Source organism: Squalius cephalus (genome assembly GCF_949319135.1).
Source record: "Squalius cephalus genome assembly, chromosome: 1".
NCBI lineage: Eukaryota > Metazoa > Chordata > Actinopteri > Cypriniformes > Leuciscidae > Squalius > Squalius cephalus.
The window spans coordinates 31,007,292-31,027,015 of record NC_137122.1 but is presented as its reverse complement, the minus strand read 5'-3'; the positions used below and the strand labels follow the sequence as shown (position 1 = coordinate 31,027,015).

Here is a 19,724-nt window from a genome sequence, read left to right as displayed (position 1 = left end):
CAGAACCAGGAAAAAAATGTCCCATTCTCGGCTGGAAGGGAAACTCTTTTTTGAAGCCACATTGTGTAATTAATTGTAAACAAAGGTGAAATGTTTCGCAACTGAACTGATCCGTCTCTATTTCCAGGGTTGCCAGGGGAAACGGAGATTTCTTTGACCGCATGAATAAAATCCTCCAGAAACAGGATAGTCTGCTGTCTGCCGGCCAAACGGAGGTAACCACATTCTTCAAAATATTGCATCCCTGCTTTCTCCTGGGTGTATCCCTGTCACCACATTCCCCTGTGTGTTCAGTCTGAAGAATCAGGTCATATTAAAGTAGTTCTCTCTCCTGAACATTGCGGTTGGATTCAGCAATCACAGAAACTCACCCTCACTATTCCCCTAATATACAGACAGCATCAGAGTTAATGTGCTTCAATTAGATGTTTACTGAAGAGCGTTACTCTCCCACTGTTCTAGCAGTATATGTTGAAAAGGACAGCAATCAATGCTGGCTGAGACTTTGCCTTCAAGTGGTTCTCGGTGATAAAAATGTCATTACCCCTTTCAATGGCTACTGTTTACTCACTATTGAAGCATCCTACAGAAATAAATAGTCCTGACAATCTAATCATGCAATTAATGTATGAAAATATGCTTTTTCACATCTTCATTGAACACAGTGATCCAACATTCACCATCTTTGTGGGGAAAGTGATAAAAATATTGATTTATATATACTCCTGTAGTAGCCCTCGGATGCATGAATTAGTGAATCACAAAGTTTTTTTTTTTTTTTTTTTTTTTTAAATCATTCTTAGGCCAACCCAGTCATTGAGATTTTTGTCTCGCTTGAGCATCCTACTTCAGGCCATGCCACAACATTTCATTTGGCTAAAGGTCAGGACTTTGACTTGACCATTGGAAAATTTCTCTGGCTGCTCCTTTCCGTTATTGATTTACTTGTGTGTTTAGGATCATTAGCATTGCGATGCACGACCTACACTCTGTTAACCGTCAACTCCTGCATTGTTGTCATGACATTCACAAGTATATTTTTCTGTATAAATCAAGTCAGGTTTAGTGCCATTCATCTCATTGCATCTCATCTCATCAGAATACAATACAATGCCTATTGAGATGAAATAGAAAGCAGACAGTCAAATTCACTAGCGTTTCTGCTGGGGAGATGCCGAGTACAATTAAGATTCATTATGCCCACAAAGACCGCAAGCTATCCAGTTCTTAGGCTGTAAATCATGATACTCCCACCACCATATGGCACGTCTGCTATGAGGGTCTGATGTCAGAATTCACCATTTTGCTGTGGATGAAAATAACTTTCCCATTTATGCCATAAAGATCGAATTTTATCTTGTCACTCTGGCAAATGTGTCTGGACCTTTCTTGTGGTCTTTAACAAAGCTGAAATGTGCAGCACTGTTCTTTTTGGCGAGCAGTGAATCCCTCCTTAATAACTTCCCACGCGCACATCTCTTGCCCAGTGTTTTCCTTACAGTGGATTCATGAACTCTGACAGCAGTCACTGCTAGAGTTATTGCTAGCAAACCGTTTGTCTGTTTTCCTGCGATTTTATGATCAAGTTACAGTTGCTAAAAAATTTTATTGAATTGGCCACACCCATAGGAAGTTGCATCGGGATTACGGGAAGTGGACAAATTACAATAGAGTGCAACAGCCGGGTTCCGCAAGTAAAAATCCAATTAATTTTCTCCATAAGGGAATTGATTTTTAATGAAAACATACACAACATTAAAGACAGACCTGTGAGCTACATGGCTGTTAATCGATGGTATATGCTTCTGTTGAAGCTGGCAGTCCACATTATTTCAAATTATTTTTTTTTTTTAAATAATCATGTTTAACAGCAGAATTCCTGGTGTTCATTTCAGTTCTCATTAAACAGCATCAGTATAGTCAGATCAATAATATTGTTGAATGTTAAGTGTGGCTCATTAAAGCCGTTATGGACACAGTCTTGTACCTTTTTTTTCTTCTTGGAATTAGAGTTTCTAATGTTGATTCACCTCATAACTTGTTGGTTTGGATCATGGCATTTAACCCTCTATTGCACGCATTATTAATTAGACATTGTAAAAAATGTTTTGCATGTTTTTATTACTTAACATGAGCTAAATAACAGATATATATAAAAAAAAATCTAAAAAAAAGTTTAAAGGTGGGTCGTTGGTAAATTGTTGCCATATGGCAACAATATGCAATCGTGGAAAGTACCATAAAATCAAAAAAAAAAAAAAAAAAAACTAATTTTATTTAAAACAAGACTCAACAAATCCATCTCATACTTAGTGAAATGTTTAAACAAACATTTATACAGTAAAAACATTATATAATTTCAACAGTTATCTGAAATGTCTGGTAATAATAACCAGGAACCTGGAACCTGTCTCACTGAAATACACTATTCATTCGTTTCATTTCATTTAGTCATTTTTTTTGCTGTTTCATTTCATTTAATTCTCTTCATGACTTGTGAAAGTCAGTGAAGCAGAGGAAAACTAAACACTTGGAGCACTTGCTTCTTACAATGCCCTTGCATCCTGGCATTTTGCACCTGCCCTTCTCAGATGCATGCAAGGGCCAGTGGTCTGTGCGGTCTCTGCGGACAGGATCTGGCGGGACAAAGCTTTGGGGCCCTCTTTTATTTTTCCCCACCACAACAGCTTGTGAAGGTCTAATGTTTTTACCTTTAAAATATAAGCAAAAGTTGTAAACATAGTCTCATGAAACATAGTTTCATGCTATGTAAGTCAATGGGACTCCATTAGGTTGAATGCACCAGGACGTTTCCATATTTGCATATAGTTGCCATATGGCAACAAATGTATTTTAGCATATTACAAAAAACTTATAAAATCAAAACTGAATTTAATGTTAAAAAATTAAAGTTTACTTACCCCAGATACTGATTTAATTTTTTTATTTGATGAAAATTTTCCAAAATTCTGAATAAAAGGCTATCTTCAGGAGCCCCAGACAGTGATGTTTGCATGTCAATGTCCATGAGCAAAAAGGACTGGCAAACAGGATATCCTGGTCATGTGACCTCATAAATTGTATTTTCTTAAAAGTTAAAGCCCCCTTTTCACAACTAACTGTAAAAACATAGATTTTATATCACGGCTTTAAAAAAAAATTAAGATAAAGTAATTGTTGCCATATGGCAACGCTATGCAATAGAGGGTTAAGTTTTTAAGAAAGACTTCTTAGGAATTATTAATTTAATTAAATTATTAGGAAAAATACCTGTGAAAACTGGACGACACTCTATCAACACAGTGAAATTGAACAGGTCATGCCATTCTGGGAAATTAAATGTTCTTCCATCCTGGTCCATATATTTTTTAAATGTAAATTAAGTGCAATCTACTGTTGGCTCTTTGTTTGCCAGGCCTAAAACATTTTTACTCCTTTCAAGTTTCAAAGAATCAAGACTTGATTAGAAATTTCACACTGTTGCAGTTATACGAATTTTCTTGGAATTTCAGTTTATTCAGCCTTAAATTTAAATTGCAATTCTGCATCATGTTTGCCATTTTGATTCAAATTGCAGGAAATGAATTCAAATTCAAAATTCCAGACTGCAACATAGAGTCGGCCCACATCTGGTATACGCATGGAATCCACATGTACCAGATGTGGTCCGGATCTGGGCCGACACTACAGTATGTTGCTGTCTGGGATGGATCTTTAATTAATTATGAATAGCAAACATGATGTTATTAGTTAATAGCCATTTTATACTGAATGAGGACTTTAATTCATGGTGCATGGTTTGTCTGGTAGCCACAAGGTATTACAATAGTAGTAAACCATGGTTGAACTTTTTGATCTGAGCGCCTCATAAATCACTTCATAAGCCTGTGTTGTGAATAAAACCTGTTTTATTTTCAAATTTTTTTGTTTCAGATTCTCCCTGAAACTCCTGATGGCTGATTGTCAAGTCATTGATTAAAACATTTGAGTTAAATTACTCCCCTTGGAGAACTGATTGTGTTATACATTCACCAACTAAAAAGTAAATGATGTTGATTGACAAAAGTGCGAGTTTATCACTGTGCTATTGTCGAGATCCTTTTCATCTATTAACGTAACCCAGATAAAAGCTCATATTTTGGAGCAAATTATCCATTTCTCACAGACGGTAATTCTGAAGAGCTCATAAACTCTCCTTTGGCCAGCTCATTGCTCGCAGCCCTTGAATCTACATGGTTACGGAATTGCTTTGAGCTCATTGTTACGCACAATTAATGATCTCCTCACTCTTCATTGATCACCTCACCTGTCATCTTTGTTTCTATTGGTTCTCCGTCCTCATGCATTTACAGGAGGAGAGCAGCTGCGCTCCTCCACCCCCAGAGTGCAAAGACCAAGCTTTTGTTCCAGAAAGAGCCACCAGGCATGAGGTGAGTCTCCTGGTTATCCTTTCAAAACGCAAGAATGATTCAGATTGCATGATTCCTTCTTGTGGGACATTGCTGTTTTTCTCCAACCGTAAAATCAATCATTCTGTTTTAGCTGGATTTGTTGTATGAGGAGGCGATCTACACCGTGGTCAACCTAGTCGGGGTGCCGTCGCCAGAATATGTCACCAGCGAAGGGGACATTTTTAATTACCTGCAGAAGGTGCGACTCTGTTATTTGCTTAATAAAGATTTAAACACTCCCACATCCTTCCAATAACAACACAAATATCACAATATTTGTTGTGCCTTTGGTGCTCCAAAACCACCAAGTCCTAAATAAATATCGTGCTCTGATTGATTTCTAAATGGAAATGAAATTGACAGGAATATTTGTTTTATCTTTTGTTTTCAAAGTGCTTGCGTTCCTTGAAGGGATTGTGGGGGAGCGGAGGGTTGTATGTGGGTGGTGGTGGGGGGTTTGTTTACTTTGACTTGGTTTTATGAGTTGGAGCAGATGCTCTTGTCTCAGACATGATTAAACATCAAAGCCCGTGCCCAATGGGGATTGATGTTCGGTGCTTATATTACACCTATGAAACCCCTGTCATTCCAGAGGAGCCTGATTACATTCTGAGACCTCTAACACTCAGGTGCAGCAGGTCTTCCGTTTGAAGTGTCTGATCTATAATGTTTTTTCTTCCAAAAAAACCCCAAAAGAAACTGACATAGCCTGAGCTTTGATTACCATCACTTCTATAAAAGGCAAAACCCCCTTTCCCAAGAATAATGGCCGTCAGCACTCATTTGAATTACATTTTTATGTAGAAGTTTAGATGCCATAAAGAGTTTTCTATGCAATGTTTCCGAAAGTTGAAAATTGAGATCAAGTTGTGTTTAAGACTCTTAAGTAATAGTTTGATACTTCATTCGGACTCCAAATTAGAGACCCGTGAACAACACAACTCTTATGTCTACAAGGAAAAACATTTTCTCCAAATTTCACTGTATCTCTGAGACAAGAATGAACTTTTAGACAAGTTTGTTAATGGCTGCTCAATTAGACATTTGTGTATAAAAGACTCACTTAAAGAATTAGTTCACTTCAAATTGAAAGTTCTGTAATCCTTTACTCACCTTCAGGTAGTTTCAAACCTGTATGAATGTCTTTCTTCTGCTGAACACAAAGGAAGATATTTTGAAGAATGTCAGTAACCAGACAGTTGATGTGCCCCATTGGCTATGGAATTACTATGGAAGTCAATGGGGCACATCAACTGTTTGGTTACTGACATTCTTCAAAATATCTTCTTTTGTGTTCAGCAGAAGAAAGACATTCATACAGGTTTGAAACAACTTGAAGGTGAGTAAATGATTACAGAATTTTAATTTTAAAGTGAACTAATTCTCTAAGTCTTTTATACACAAATGTCTAATTGAGCAGCCATTAACAAACAAACTTCGTTCTTGTCTCAGAGTTGTTGATTTTTTTAAACAATTTTTAGAATTTTTTTTTTTAAATATGTCTACATTTTAAAATAATAAATAAACTATTATTCATTTTTAATATTATCATTATTATTAAATACATATACTTTTTTGTCATATAGTTTTTAGAAAAGTCTAAAAAGCCTATAGATATATTTGTTTATGATGAAATTCCCTTAAAATAAAACATGCATTTATACACAGTACATCATCTGTTATATTTGCATACACTTCCAACTTCGGGGGTTTGGAGGTCAGTAAGATCTTGTGCTCAACGGATTGCATTTATGCATTTATTTGATCAGAAATACAGTAAATACAGTGAAATATTATAACAGTTTAAAATAAATGTTTTCTATTGTAATATATTTTAAAATTCCTGTGATGTCAAAGCTGAATTTTCAGCATCATTACTCCAGTCTTCAGTGTCACATGATCCTTCAGAAATCATGCTAATATGATCTGGTTTGCTGCTTAAGAGACATTTCTGATTATATTTGAAAACAGTTGTGCTGCTTAATATTTTTGTGGAAGACTTACTGCAAGACTTGTGAAAATGTCTGTCATTGCATTTCTTAATCATGAATGATTCCAGAAACTAATCTTTCCCCTGATCACTTTCTCGCTCAGGTCTTTGATATGGGTCAAGAGGAGCATGATATCATCCTCCAGAGAGTCAGAGAATCGAAGGTGAGGGTTTTGTCTGATACTATGTGCATGACTCTCTTGTTCTGACAATCACAGCATATACTGCTGCCAGCTTTACATCAAGTGTCAACCTATTTTTTCTTTAAATGCAGATTATTTTTCCTTTTGTATGAGTAAAGACTAAAGAAATCTTCAACAAGTGGAAAATATTGATATGCATAGAGAGCCTCTCTTACTAAGCAAATCAATAAAAATCAAGTTTCTACATGACTAAACTTTGAAATATCACTGTGAAAGATGCCCCAGTACCTCTTGTAACCTCTTAGAAGGTCTTTGAAAAGGACAGATAAATGTTGTGCCATTTCAATGTGCATCACAATGATCCAAGCTTTCATTTGAACAGCAGTCTCCCACTGCCTGTGTCATACACAACATACTCACTTCACATCTGAAAAAAGAAAACCTCTATTGACTTCTTTGCTCTCGACAAGCCTTGGCACTAAAGCACGGCACGCTTGCGTTTATTTTACTGTGCACTCACTCAAGGTGCCGCCACCATGTCGAACAGCAAAATGAAACATGTTTCGTTTTGATTACTGCAGTAGTGCTTTCTAATCCAGGTGTGAAACGTTCTTTTGCAGAAAGCCAGCTTTTCTCTCAGGGTCTCGGTAATGAAAGGCAAAAATCTCATGGCGAAAGATGCCAATGGTAAGATATTTTAGCCTTTTTTGTATTATTCGTGTGCTTTAATTCTAAAATCATGACCTTTTGTTGTAGTCTGTGGCATTGATTTTTGTTTCGGAGTATCCAGAAGAGACAAAACATTCACACCTGCATCCCTTAGAAAATCTTCAAAGGACATTTTATTTATATTACTTAAAGCATCATAGAAACTGTGTTAGTTTTAGACTTTATTTTGTCTGCAAATTTTTTTTGTTCTCCTTTTGATGAGCCAAAATTCACACTACATTTATGATTCAGTAAAAACCGAGTGGAAAAAAAGTGTTTTATCTGCTTTGAAACCATTTATCCTAGCCTTTGTGGAATTAATTAGCCAACATTTTTTTTGCCTCACACTGGGTAGGCTACAGTGACCCCTACTGCATGCTGGGAATTCTCTTGGGACAATCACCCAAAGACACCGAGGAGAAGAAAGAGAGAAGGTTCAGTTTTCGCAAGAGACGGGAAAAGCTAGAGAAGCGCTCCAGTGTTAAGGAGGTGTTGGCGGGAAGGGATATCCAAGTGACCGAAGTCAAACCAGAGACTCTCAACCCAGTGTGGAATGAACACTTCGTTTTGTGAGCATCTTACTGTTAGAACTGAAAATGTAAAATCTGTAATCATCAGTTATAATGTAACTGGGACATCGTTTTTAAATGTGATTGTTTTCCACAGTGACATTGATGACGTTCACAATGACCTTCTCCATCTGGACATATGGTAAGATGTATCAACAGATGTTCCTCAGAACGAGAGCAGTCTGTTTTTCTCACCGAAAAGTTGTTATCTTCCACCCTAGGGATCACGATGACGATGTTTCAGTTGCGGAAGCCTGTAAGAAGCTGAATGAAATCAGTGGATTCAGAGGAATGGGCAGGTAGATCACACAATGACTGTCTGTTGTCTAAAAGCTAATGAACCTGAGATGCATCTGACTCATTCTCTGCAAATGCTTGTTAAAATGCATGCCGAATGTATGACTCAAACTGTTGCATCATGATTTTAGATATTTCAAGCAAATTGCCAAATCTGTGAGGTCTAACGGGGCCGCTGCATCAGGAAGTGAGGAGAATGCTGATGATTTCCTAGGTTGCATCAACATCCCGTTGAATGTGAGCTCTAATTCTGCACATTTAAGTTGTTATAACAACTCATCGAGTTTGTCACTGTATCTACTTTTGTGCCACTTTTTCGTCTCTCACTAGGAGATCCCGGTCGTTGGTTATGATAAATGGTTTAAGTTGGAGCCCAGATCCAGCGCCTCTAAAGTTCAGGGAGAATGTCACCTGATTCTTCGCCTCTTCACCACTCAGGTACTGCTGGAATCTAGCAGCACTCATTAAAGGGATAGTTCACTCTGAATTTTTTATTATCATTTATTCACCCTAATGTATTTCAAGTACTGCATGACTTCTATTCATCTGTGGAACACAAACATTGAATGTTGAAGAATGTACTCTTCAACATTTCCCAAAGGGGCTTCGCTTTTCCATCTACCTATTCGATGGGGATCCATGCTGTTGAGCTTCAATTGTAATTTTGGAACTCGAAAGCCCAGATTCCCATTTAATTGTATTTAAATAGACAAGAGCAGCTACTGCTCTAAAGTTTGGGGTCAGTAAGATTTTTTAAAAAGAAATTAATTATTTTATTCAGCAAGAATGCATTCATTTGATCACAAGCGTCAATGAATTAAGAAGATGAATTAAAAAGAAATGCTGTTCTTTTGAACTTTCTATTCATCAAAGAATCCTGAAAAAAAATGTATCATGGTTTCCACAAAAAATATTAAGCAGCATAACTGTACAACATTGATAATAATAATATTAAATGTTTCTTGAGCACCAAATCAGCATATTGGAATGATTTCTGAAGGATCAATATAATATAATACAAATAGAAAAGTTATTTTATGTTGTAATAATATTTCACTACATTACTGTTTTTACTGTATTTTTTATTAAATAAATGCAGCCTTGATGAGCATATGAGATTTTAAAACTCTAAAGGCCTGTCCACACCAAGGAAGATAACTATAACGATAAAGAGACAGTTCGAAAAATCGTTCTAAATATAAAAGAATAGCAGAGTCCACACCACAGCTATAACAATAATGGCACAGAGAAATTATATCATTGGAATCACTTTCAGATTATTTTTTTTTTTTTCAGCTGATGAACAATAAAAAACATTGTCAGCTAATAAGAGCATTTAAAGTGGCAGACGACAAAGCTGCAGCTTGCGCTTAGAATAAACCGACCGCTATCGTCAGCTGTTGTGGATGCTATATAATTAGAGTTCTCTTTATAGTTATTGTTTTTGGTATGAATGGGCCTTTACCGACCCCAAACTTTTGAGTGGTGCTGTACATTCTAATGCATGATGGTTTGGAATGACAGGATGGTGAGTAAATGACTTCATTCCTTTAAGATTAAAATTTCTATTCATCTTTATAATATGTATTCATCACTCTTTTTTTCTGCTCAATAGAGAGACACAGCACTGAGTAAAATGGCCTCCAATGTAACCATTCACAAGAAGATGTTGAGTCAGATTCTGGACTATGAACACAATCAAATTCAGGTTGCACTTTTTTTGTATTACATTGCCTAGCATTCATCTGCATCAAGCTTAGAGCTTGTCATAAATAATCCATTTTAATTGCAGAAAGAGCCTTATAACTGGAATGGACAAGTGTGTGCGGCTGCATGGACTGTGCTGTCCCATCATGCAGTGCAGGCTGACCTGTCCCCTCTGCAGCAGGCCATCATGTGCGTATTAAACATCAAACCTACAGTGAGATCATATCTCGCCACGCAGTCGGCGTGTTTATTGACAGGATGAGCACTACAGCATGAAAATCATAACACCAAGGCCCATCCTGATAATCACTGCATGCTTTAGCTACACATGCCTGCCAACAGTGAGACTGACACTAGTGTGTAAAACGGATGTTTTTGAATGTGTTTGCAGCCGTTGGCAGTGTTACAGCAGCCATCACCGCTCTCAGAGAATGAGCTACGCTCTGCTTCTCAGGCTACTGAAAACCATGGAGGCAGAGTGGGAGGATACCGCTGTGCAAGGGGAGCTGGTGGGTCTTTACAACTCTGAACATCTGGGAAACGTCCATGTGCTGTAACACAGTGTCTGGACATCACTCTAGCACTTGTTTGAGTTTTACACATTAGGGGCGACTTCACTCTGCTGATGCTGCGCAAAAAAGCATTTTCCTGATTTGTCCACCGTTTTCCAGTAAAATGTAAACTTTTGTAGAAAAATGTACACTTACTTAAGAAGCAAATTTGCATGATATCAGGATTTATTGTCTGAGAATATTTGGAGACAATATTGTTTCTGTTCTAAGCGTAAATCTAAAACATATGCATTCAGGTTTATGCTTGAAAATAGTTTAAACTTGTGATGTTTTAATATATTTTTGTAAACAACATACATATAATTTTGCTGAAGTAAACGTATGTTGCTTTAAAAGATATTTAGATAGTATACTGGAAAAAAAACACCAAAATCAAACACGGTTTTGTGTTTAAAAAAAAAAAAAAAAAGTTTAAAGGGGTCCTGTTATGCCCTTTTATGAAGTCTTGATTTTGTTTTTGGGGTGTTCTAGACTATGCTATCATGCTTGATTGTTCAAAAAACACGTTATTTTTCACATATTTTACATTATTACAGCTCCTCTCTCTCCAGTCTGGCTCCAACATGCCGGTTTCGATGATGCCCCTCCTTCCGAAATACGAAATGTGCTGTGATTGGTTAGCTGACCCAGTGTGTTGTGATTGGCAGCGCTTAGTAGGGATGGGCAAATGAAGCCTCATGAAGCACTGAGGCTTTTCCCTGATTGTTCCGGGAAAGGATTCGAAGCATCAAGAGTGTCGAAAACAGCGCCATCTTGTGGCAGGTCAAATTTATAGCAGCCATAAACCCGAGTCCGCAGCGCCATTGTTTTATGTATTAAGCACAAATAAAAGCCTGACAACGCTAAATGTTCAGTTTTCTGATAATATAATTCACATATTAAAGTGTGGCAATAAATTAAATGTAACAATTATATTAATACTAATTATAAAAATACCAAAAGAATTGCTTGATGCAAGTTAATGGTGGTCTAATTATTTTATGGTTTCTATGCTGTTTATAATAATGACAGAATATATGATCATGTAACATAGGCTATAGGCTTATTTATAAATACAAAAATAAATAATAGTAAATGGACTTAAACTTCCAAAAACCTGTAGAGTAGTGGTCTGGGTTCAAACATTTCGACACGCAAAGTGAAGCATTCACGTGACTGGAAAGAACGTGAGGCTTCGTTTTTCGTTGATCATGTGTTCCTCTGAAAGAAATACGTGCTCCGGCACGGAGCTTCATGAGAAATTTCGCTACAAACTCGATACGCGCTTTGAAGCTTCAGTGTCATATGTAACATCACTAGCGCTTAGTGCATGTTTGGGAAATGTCCCACCCCTCCATAACTGCGAGTTCTTCTCCAGTGTAAATATAGGATGTCGAGTAAGGATGGCGTCAATTTCAAACCAATTCGAGCCCGATTCAGACCCTGACAATGTTAATGAACAAGAGGACTGTCCAGAACGGATTTCATGCACAGATTTTTGTTGAATCCAAAAATGTGACCTATGTGAACCTAAGAAGGTAATAGTAGTGTAAACAGTTGCACCACTTTTGCTCCCAGGATTTCAGCGCAAACATCTGCGTCTTCACTAACCACCCGCAATCCACTTTTAATAAGGCGCAATATGCAGTGCATATTTATATAAAGTCAGAATGTAACATAATTAGCAACGGATGTTTTCTTCCGTATTGTGATGTACATTTGAGTGAAACGGATTTAATAAAAGAAAAATAAATGTAGGGCGTGGACGATCCATCGGTTGTTGATTGGATGGAGGCAGATCTGAATGTGAGCTAGTTGGTTGTAATAATGAACTAAATGATTGGAGAAGTCCAGCATACATCACCAGAGAAAAGTCTGCCATTTCACTGAAAGATTTTGATTGAAAAATGTAACCTTGTGCAGACATGAATTCGTCACAATAAGATCACATACATTTATAAAATATATTGGGTTAATTTCCTTTTCATGTCGACTTGCAGAAAGATACAAGGTGAATCTTTTGATCACAATCATGGCTACTTTCCATGTAAACTAGGCTTATTATACTCATTGTTATTTGTCTGGTGCATTTAACATTGTGCTAATACCACTCACGAAAAGTGCCGCATTCCCCACAAACTTGCGCTCAGAATCGAAGAGTTGCACTGTGCGCTAATTTAATGTGTTGTTCCTTTAGCAAATCGGATACTAAAACAACGCAGTCAGCCTGTGCAACAAAAAAAAAAACGCTGCTATGAGCAGGTGTAATTAATTCTATGTGAATTCCCCCCTAAGGCTTTAGTTTGGAACTAATTCTTTTAATCTGGCTCCATCCTGTAATTGTGTGTTTCTGAGTGCAGGAGAGTCTCTTGGCAGAGAGCTTCAGACTTTACTGTGATTACTGCCTGTCTCAAATGAAGAGTATGCGTCAAGTATTCCCCTGCAACAATTCTGCTGCCATCATACGCTGTGAGCTTATGCTGAGGTAAACTTATACCCACACACACGCACACAGGCTACAAAGAATCATGAGCTCGCAGACCGGCATTCGCACGGTCGATTTTCTGGCCGAAGGACCAAAATAAATCTATTTATATTCAGATATTTCTACCATCAATTGCAGCAGCTGTGTCTGCAAGCTCATGGTGATCTGCCCTTTCGGACTCTGGGTAGATCTGTATTGGGTAGCGGGACACACGAAAATGGATTTCATGTGGGTTTTTTGCTACTACAATGTAGTACAGTACTCTAGGCTCAGACACACACCAACACACAAACATACTGTATGAACAATGCATGCAGTTTCCAGATAGCGTCGTTGAAACTGTTTTTTGGATATTGATCTTTGTGTATGTGTGCTTTAGGAGCATTGGTCACATGCAGTCAATGGCAGCCTTTAGAGCAGTGTGTTCAAACCGCAATGAACTGCACTTGGAAATAGCAACAGTTATAAAGGTAACTAGGTGTTCCAGACCAACAGTGAGACATACAGTGGTCCTGAGGGGTATTTGGACACTGAAGCCACACTTGCCAAAAATGTACACTGCAAGGATGCTTTAAATAAAATATATATATATATATATTTTTTTTTATATATATATATTGTATAAATATCTTTGCTATTTCAAATAAATGTTGTTCTTTTGAACTTTCTATTCATCAAATAAAACTTTGTCATGGTTTCCACAAAAATATTAAGCAGCACAACTGTTTTCAACGTTGATAATAATAAGAAATGTTTCTTGAGCAGCAAATCAGATCATATTAAAATGATTTCTGAAGGATCACGTGACACTGACTGGAGTATTGATGCTGAAAATTCAGCTTTGATCACAGAAATCAATTATATTTTTTAAATATATTCAAGTAGAAAACAGTTATTTTAAACTGTAAAAATATCTCACAATATTACTGTTTTACTGTACTTTTGTTTTAAATAAATGCAGCCTTGGTGAGCAGAAGAGACTTATAAACATTTGAAAAAACTAACGGTAATGTATGAATGTCTCTGCAATATATTACTAAACATTAAACCAAGTGACACATTATTTTCAAGAAATACAGCACAAGTACACTTTTCAAACAACATTTAGCAAGGAAAAAAAGACGTGTGTTTGGTTTCCATTAAATAAATTAAATATATTGTTCAAAATGAAGACATTTTTGTGACACTTTGGTTGTGGGACATAGTAAATGTGATGAAGTCAGGACACTTTTGTGAACTAGAGAGGAACTGACTTCACACATCTACTACTCATCCTAAGACCAGATGTTAAAGGTCACTGCAAAAATGGCACAGAAAATGGAAGGTAGTTCTGAGAAAAGCTCAAGCGGATATTTTATATCTAATGCAGTGACATTCCGAAATGTCAATAGTAAGTGTCCAAATATGTTTGGGGCCACTGCATACAGTAATTTAAAATATTATCTGTTGAATGTAAAATAGTACCTGGAGCATATTTTATTGTACTATGTGTGCATTGATATTATTTTTTCTAATTATAATTTTTGGTTTCTTTGCTTGTTCCTGAATTTAGAAAGGCACAGTTGAGTGGTATGAAGGAATAATATCAAACATTAAACCAGACGAAGGAGTAAGTATTAATTTTATAACAATTGCAATTTGTAATATATATCCAAAAATATAATCAAATATACTTCCATTCATTTAGCTACAGCACAACATAAATGTTCACCTAGTTTCAATGATCCTCTACTTATGTGCATTTGGCAGAGGTTTTCTTCCAAAGCCTTTTACGTTGTTGTACATTTTACAAGTTCATGCATTCTCTGGGAATCAAGTGTTGACCTTAGTGTTGGAATTAGCCATGCTTTACTGTTTGAGCGGCAGGAATGCTACAGGGATAGTTTATATAGTAGTATATTATATCTGAAAAGACATACTGCTGTGAATAGAGCTCCTGCAGTTTCTCTATTGGCCATAACTGAGCAAGATAGCATTGGTCGAGCCGATGTATTTCTTTTCTGCACATCTCTACAGACTTTAGAGGAGCAGCTGAGGCGTCTGGTTGTGGTGGTGGATGCAGTATGTGATGATGTGCAGAGAGGACAAAATGTCTACAACAAACTTTATTACAGGTAACTTTTGTAGAACTTTGCATAAAGATGAAGTGTATAATTTCAGAATTGCAAAAATAATGACTGTTTTCAAATGGGTTTCCAGAATTGCCCCCCCCCCCCCCACGCACACACACACGCACACACGCACACACACACCTCCCGTCTGCCATTGATAGGTCAAACAGATAGTCCCGCCCCAAACTCACGCCATTGGTTGAGTCAGTGTTTTCTGTGTTGGGCTGGTCAGGCAATGTTCTGATTGCCCCGCACAGCCATATTGTTTACACTTTGGAAAGTCAACCTACAAATAGGGTTTTTTTTATAGCTGTCTCTGCAAATGAAGCTGAGATAGAAGAAATTATTTTAACAGAGAAAAAAAAACACAATTCAGTTTTAATGAGATGGGTTGGGACACAACAATGAAACTGAGCATTAAAAACAAAACAAAACAAAAAATCCAGGAAAAAACATGTTTTGTGTCTTGTCTTTCAGCTCTGTGAAGGTTGACTTCTTCAGCATCTCCTACCGGCAGTTAGAGAAGCTTGTAAGTTTGAACGCCCCTGGAAACACTTATAGATCTCCGTTAAAAATAAGTCTCGCCTCGATAAACAGGAGCCAGGTGATAGAGAGGGGCTTTAATGTTGTGCTGTGTCCCTAGGTGGCAGATGACGTCAATGTGGCAATGGAGAGAGTGTGTGGGAACCTGGAGCAGGAGAGTTTTCGGTTCACCCAAACCATGGGAGAGACCCTTTTTGAGCTCTTCATGTCTCTGAAGTCCCTCAAACGCTTCAGGGAGTACCTGCCTCTCAAGTTAGTCATTGGGTTGCCCTTCATCCATCTGCATGACTGAGTGCTAATTCATCACCTAGGCTATTATGTAAAGAGTGACTCACATGGAGAGAGTGAATGAATGTACATGAGGGTTAATAGATAAATGATTTTACCCATAATTGATGAAGTTATCCGCTCTTGAGTATGAGAATGGCCAAAAAACTGGTGATTCACATTTCTTTTCAGAGACACTAAGATGTTGGCTCTGACTGGATTTCACAATTGGTTTAAGACCTCTATTCACAAATGGCTGCAGATTGTACATGAAAGATCCACTGACAGGATCCGCAAAGCTGTGGAAATGGATCAGGTGAGCAAGGACAAAACATTTTTGTGTTATAACATATATTATACCTACCAACACAATACATGGCCAACCAATACAAGTTTTTCAATGGCGATGTCAGAAAGAATAGCAAAAAATAGCTGCAGATTAACTGGCCTGGGCCCGTGGGGTGCACAATAATGTGGAAACTGTGTTATAGGCAGATTCATTGTATAGCTCTATCTGTAGCAATTCTGCAAGCGAATTGTCAAGAGAGGAATAGGTTATGGAGGATGAGGCATTGGGTGACATCATGACAAGCCAAGACATGTGCAATGGTTTCCATCCATGTCAGTGAGTCATTTTAAAACCCATTTCTACTTTAAAGACAGCATGTCCGCTCCCACTGAGTTTTATTCATACACTGAAACATAATTGGTGCAGGATTTACTTTAAAACTGTTTCCTTTCAGAAATTGCTATTAAATTTCACAAATATTTACAAAGTAACGTTAAGTAATATATTGAATTAAATGTGAAATTTTGAAGAAGACTGAAATAGTTTTTCCTTGTAAAACATACTCCAGTAATATTTTTTCTTTTTAACTTTGAGAAATATTTTTTACAGTGTACTGTTGTCTCCAGTAATCTATACTTACTATAAGCTTCAACCTATAATTTTTAGAAAATTTGTATCATAATTTATATGATCTACTAATAATTATTTTTGGAAACGTGGCTCTAGCTGATATTTTCTAGCTTCTTTGATATAGCCTCTTTAAGTAAGAACAACTGGTTACACTTGATTTTAAGGTGTCCTTGTTACGGTGTATTTATGTAGTGAGTAACAACATGTACTTACTATAGGGTTAGGGTTTGGTTCAGTAATTCTGCATAATTTACTGTTATTACTATACATTACATGCAATGTGTAAAAAGGACACTGTAAAATAAAGTGTTACCAAAATATCAAGTTAACGTACCCTCATTGAGAGTGTGTTAATGAGGGTTTGTTGGCTGCATAACGTGACGTGTGTATTTTAATGGTACAGTTGGAGCTGATTCAGAGTCAGACCAAACACAGCTCCTCGGCGGTGGACGTTACAACATGCTTCAGCCAGGTGCGGGAGTTCTGGGCCCAGCTGGCGTGGCCCGATTCAGCGGGAGCCTTCATTTTCATCACACGCCTGACGGACGTGAGCACCACTGATCTCTAAGCTCCACTTTCATAAGCATGCAGTTTAAGCTTGCACAGCTGGAGAGCGGCAGTCAAAAACTAAAACTCTGAAAATAAAAAGCTTGTCTGTAATGGAAAGGAGAATTGATGGTTTCACTCAGATAACGCAATTCTTTCTTGATGTATGTCAGAATTTCTGCAGCGAGGCGGTGTGTTACGCCGAGCTGATCAAGCGCAAGATTGAGAGGGGCCAGCTGGGACAAGACCACAACAAGAGTTTCATCGTGCAGGTAGCGCTTCTGGGCTATGGAGGGTTGGCTTTAATTACGAGCGAAGTAAATGTCAGCGTTGAGTGCTTCTCCCTGACAACACTGACGTCTCAGCGGTGCGCCTGTGTCATAGTGTGTCTGCCCTCGTTAGCGCCCCCTTTTCATTACGCACTATATGCTCTCTCTCTCCCTCCGCCCCATTTAGACCTCCTTACTTTCTTCCTTTTTGTTCTATCCACTTTTTACCTCTCCTTTCCTCATTTCCAATCTCCCTTCCTCCTCTTCCTGGCTGCTGCTTTGGCGCAGGTTTGTGTGGCTCTGAATAGCACGGAGCTTGTGCGTGTGTACCTGGGAGGTCTGCCGCGGGAGCTGGACTGGCGGGGGGTAGAACAGGCCATGGGGGAGTCGTGCGGCTTGGAAGGGAAGGAGCAAGTCAACAAGTCCCTGAATGGGCAGCTCTACAATGCTGATATCGACCTGCAGAGGGAGGCCAAGCGGCTAATCACTCATCTTACTGATAGGGTAATGGCATACATCGAAGGGCACAGTTCATCTTCTAAGAGACTTGATTATATCAACAGCTTCAGTGTTATGAATATGGTGACATACAAGCAAGCTATGTTAACGCTGATGCATACTGCACATGAAAATTGTTTTCTGAAAATGAGGTTTCTGCAAACGGCCAATCCGGGGTGCGTTACCCATACAACAAGCTAAAAGACATAGGACCAGATTTACTAAACATGACAAATTAGCGTGGAGCGCAATTCCCCCCCCCCCCAAAAAAAACGCCAATGGGAGTGTAAAATTCTGCAGACAACGCGCAACTTAATGAACACGGACACTGCCGGATCATTTCCATGATGACCAATCCAATCTACCAAGAGCAGCGCAAATTAGCATCTGTTTTTAAGACATGCTTTTTTGGGGCGGTAAATAATGCTGCAAATACCAGTAAATTGACTAGCGCAAAACCTTAACCTTAAATCACCTTGCATGATTCATTTAAATACTCTCCTTACATAAATTTTGCATCTAAGAGGGAAACTCCTACAAATACATATGTAATAAGGTCAGCCGCAAAAATAACCCTATCCACACCTTTTCAGTGCAAATTTTTCACGTCATGTTTTAGTAAATCCTGACAGTAGTTTTTTAATGCCAAAAGAGGGTTTGTGCTGGAGCAAGGTTTTAGTAAATCTGGCCTAGAATGAAGTTTGTGTATAAATGGAATGGAAGATATAGAGTGTACAGCAAGGTAGCTTGTATATGTTTCTCAAGAGCATGATCTATTTAAATCCACAAGTCAAACTAACAAGAAACTATGCTTCTAACCAAAGGTCGAGACCTCTTCCACACAACTTTGCGATGCTTTTTGCAAATGTTTGTTGGAACTATTTCATGTTCCAGGAAACACAAATTCGTTGAACTGTTATTAACAACCGAATTTGACTATAGTTCGCTATCAATGCTTTTAGGAAAAGCACTCCTGATTGGTTAAATTTGCACAATTTCTGCACAGATTGTACAGAGTAATGAGTCACACTTGAGTAAACCACATAAATCTTTGTCCTACACAGATGCTTTCTGAACTCAAGAGATGCATTCAACACATCAGCTTATCTCCAGACTCTATTAACAATGATGAGGCAAGTATGAATTAACAGAGAAAGAATATTTCATTATTTCATGTTAGCATAAATTGGCTATGGTCTAATGTGTTTTTCAACATATGTTCTCTCTGATGAACTGCTCCAGGCTGTGGCTCCTCTGATGAAGTACCTAGATGACACTCTAGTCATCCTCAATGAGTCATTGGTTAAAGAGAATCTAACAAGGTAATTACTTTCGTCATTTAGTGATAAGAGCGGCCCTAAGGGCATACTGTAGCGATAACAGTAATGTAACATTAATGACACATAGATTTACCATTGGAAGCATGTTTTCCAAGTAAATTGGGCACTTGTCTGCATGTGAAGGAGGTCACTATGTCCGTGAACGTGATCTTTCTGGTTGTTTTGTACCCTAGGGTTCTGCAGAGTCTGTGGGAGCTGCTCCTGCGGATGATCCTGGACACGGTGGCGGAAAACAGGGGTGTCCAGGTGGAATTCTACTCACGTTTCCAGTACACTGTAGAGGTCAGTAAAGATGAGTCAACATGAGTATCACCAAAGTCAATTTCAAGG

General features: G+C 37.9%; 1 protein-coding gene across 2 annotated transcripts in view; it reads left to right on the top strand.

Annotated features, from left to right (window-relative positions):
* The window catches only part of baiap3 (BAI1 associated protein 3), a 54,294-nt gene that overhangs the window by 25,971 nt on the left and 8,599 nt on the right, over positions 1-19,724 (top strand). The window contains exons 3-28 of one of the 2 annotated variants that reach the window (XM_079886990.1): positions 128-215; positions 4,353-4,430; positions 4,543-4,650; positions 6,546-6,605; positions 7,205-7,271; positions 7,648-7,861; positions 7,959-8,003; positions 8,083-8,160; positions 8,290-8,395; positions 8,489-8,596; positions 9,774-9,866; positions 9,951-10,054; positions 10,257-10,374; positions 12,777-12,901; positions 13,281-13,371; positions 14,454-14,510; positions 14,918-15,015; positions 15,490-15,541; positions 15,656-15,807; positions 16,015-16,138; positions 17,145-17,288; positions 17,461-17,559; positions 17,845-18,060; positions 19,119-19,187; positions 19,297-19,376; positions 19,568-19,676. In XM_079886990.1, the coding sequence (XP_079743116.1) occupies positions 128-215; positions 4,353-4,430; positions 4,543-4,650; positions 6,546-6,605; positions 7,205-7,271; positions 7,648-7,861; positions 7,959-8,003; positions 8,083-8,160; positions 8,290-8,395; positions 8,489-8,596; positions 9,774-9,866; positions 9,951-10,054; positions 10,257-10,374; positions 12,777-12,901; positions 13,281-13,371; positions 14,454-14,510; positions 14,918-15,015; positions 15,490-15,541; positions 15,656-15,807; positions 16,015-16,138; positions 17,145-17,288; positions 17,461-17,559; positions 17,845-18,060; positions 19,119-19,187; positions 19,297-19,376; positions 19,568-19,676 (2,683 nt within the window). Of the gene's footprint in view, positions 1-127; positions 216-4,352; positions 4,431-4,542; positions 4,651-6,545; positions 6,606-7,204; positions 7,272-7,647; positions 7,862-7,958; positions 8,004-8,082; positions 8,161-8,289; positions 8,396-8,488; positions 8,597-9,773; positions 9,867-9,950; positions 10,055-10,256; positions 10,375-12,776; positions 12,902-13,280; positions 13,372-14,453; positions 14,511-14,917; positions 15,016-15,489; positions 15,542-15,655; positions 15,808-16,014; positions 16,139-17,144; positions 17,289-17,460; positions 18,061-19,118; positions 19,188-19,296; positions 19,377-19,567; positions 19,677-19,724 lie in introns of both variants that reach the window. The other variant, XM_079886989.1, reaches the window with a different exon arrangement.